At 39.1% G+C, this 1,777-nt stretch overlaps 2 protein-coding genes across 2 annotated transcripts; one reads left to right on the top strand and one right to left on the bottom strand.

The window, feature by feature from the left end:
* On the top strand, positions 421–1,110 carry LOC109132578 (pentatricopeptide repeat-containing protein At3g29290-like). Its single transcript, XM_019244289.1, has 2 exons — positions 421–752; positions 841–1,110. The coding sequence occupies exons 1-2, from the start codon at positions 435–437 to the stop codon at positions 1,009–1,011; spliced, it is 489 nt and encodes a 162-aa protein (XP_019099834.1). The 5' UTR covers positions 421–434; the 3' UTR covers positions 1,012–1,110.
* LOC109132637 lies at positions 1,311–1,751 on the bottom strand. Its single transcript, XM_019244405.1, has one exon. It carries the CDS (start codon positions 1,749–1,751, stop codon positions 1,311–1,313), a length of 441 nt encoding a protein of 146 aa, XP_019099950.1.

Below are 1,777 nucleotides of genomic sequence, written 5' to 3'. Positions count from 1 at the left end.
AAACACGTTTACTTATCTGTCGCTTGTAAGGAGTTGTATTTGGGGTTCCCTTTGGAACGAGGTTGAAGATATCCTAGAGGTACGAGTTGTGTCTTTGTGTTTTTTTACTCAAATGTATGCTGATTTATGAAGAGGTTTTATCTAATGTTGTTTGGTTTCTTGAATAGAAAGTGGAACCTGATGTGTCGCTTTACAACGCAGCTATACATGGAATGTGTTTAAGACGCGAGTTCAAGTTTGCAAAAGAGTTGTATGTCAAACNCCAAAATGCACGATGTATGCGAAGATAATGCAAGAACTACCTAAATATGCAAAGTGTACAAAAGAGACTAGAAATTTATGCAAAACAATTAGTTATCCTTACTTAATGCATGACAAAAACATGTTTAGCAGAGACAAAATATAGACATATTAATGTTCTTCAGCTGTTTGATATGATAAGAAGCGAAAACCTGTGCTGTCTGAATGAATACTTGTACAACACAGCTATGGTTTCATGCCAAAAGCTTGGTTATTGGGAGAAAGCTGTGAAGCTTTTGTATGAAATGGAAGGTTCAGGGTTGACAGTTTCAACTTCATCATATAATCTGGTGATAAGCACTTGCGAGAAATCAAGGAAATCGAAAGTTGCATTGCTAGTATATCAGCACATGGCTCAAAGGGATTGTATGCCAAACACGTTTACTTATCTGTCGCTTGTAAGGAGTTGTATTTGGGGTTCCCTTTGGAACGAGGTTGAAGATATCCTAGAGGTACGAGTTGTGTCTTTGTGTTTTTTTACTCAAATGTATGCTGATTTATGAAGAGGTTTTATCTAATGTTGTTTGGTTTCTTGAATAGAAAGTGGAACCTGATGTGTCGCTTTACAACGCAGCTATACATGGAATGTGTTTAAGACGCGAGTTCAAGTTTGCAAAAGAGTTGTATGTCAAACTGAGAGAGATGGGTTTAGAACCGGATGGCAAAACCCGAGCGATGATGTTACAGAACTTAAAGAAACACCAAAAATAAGGTTATATTATAAAGTTCTACTCATACTTCTTAGCATTAATAACTTTAGTCACGAGAATTCATCTCCAAAGTCCTTATAAAAATTTTACAAATCTCTTATCGACCTCTCTATTCTCTATACTCCTTTCTTCCTTTTTCAATTCTTTTATTTTATTTTTATTTTTATTTTTAAAACAAAAATAAAAACCAAAAAAAAATTCAGTACCGATCTCTTCTCTTCCTTAGTCGCCGTCGTTCATTGGCTCCTTGGCAAAAAAAGATAAAAACAAAGAAGCAAAAAGAAGGGCTCCGGTAGAAGCTTATCTGACCCAAAGGCTAAAAAGGTTCCTAAAATTGTTGCGGTGTCTCCTGGCAATTGTTGTGTTGATGATTTTGCGGTCAACCTGTTTGAAGATAGTTGTAGGTGGCACGGCTTGGAGATTATGCAACATGTTGTTCCTCTGCTTCCAGACGACATAGATTGTGGCTTGGGCAGCGATCTTCCTTAGCAGAGACGGAGAAGAGGCAGTGCTTAATCTGATCCATGCGAGCAAACTTTCCCAGTTCCTGAAAACGACTGGAGGCAGTGATAACCTGAGCTGAACCAACAACCAAATTCCGGAGCTAAAACAGCAGGAGAGAAGGAGATGGTCCCTCGTTTCCACGGAGGATGAGCAGAGGCAACATAACGGGGAGATTTGTAATTGCCAGGATTGCAGCCGGGATCGGGTGGGAAGTCTGTCTTGTTGTGCAATCCACATGTGAAAAGCATTACGGGGGGGGGGGG

Source organism: Camelina sativa, chromosome 4 (assembly GCF_000633955.1).
Source record: "Camelina sativa cultivar DH55 chromosome 4, Cs, whole genome shotgun sequence".
Classification (NCBI taxonomy): Eukaryota; Viridiplantae; Streptophyta; class Magnoliopsida; order Brassicales; family Brassicaceae; genus Camelina; species Camelina sativa.
Note: the sequence above shows the minus strand (reverse complement) of the source record. Positions and strands in the feature narration are given on the sequence as shown.

Excerpts from the sequence above, each read along its gene's own strand:
- LOC109132578 (XM_019244289.1), top strand. The coding sequence starts at position 435 with ATGATAAGAAGCGAAAACCTGTGCTGTCTGAATGAATACTTGTACAAC. Across the intron at positions 753-840 it reads AGGTTGAAGATATCCTAGAG|AAAGTGGAACCTGATGTGTC; the intron begins GTACGAGTTGTG and ends TTTCTTGAATAG.
- LOC109132637 (XM_019244405.1), bottom strand. The coding sequence starts at position 1,751 with ATGTGGATTGCACAACAAGACAGACTTCCCACCCGATCCCGGCTGCAA.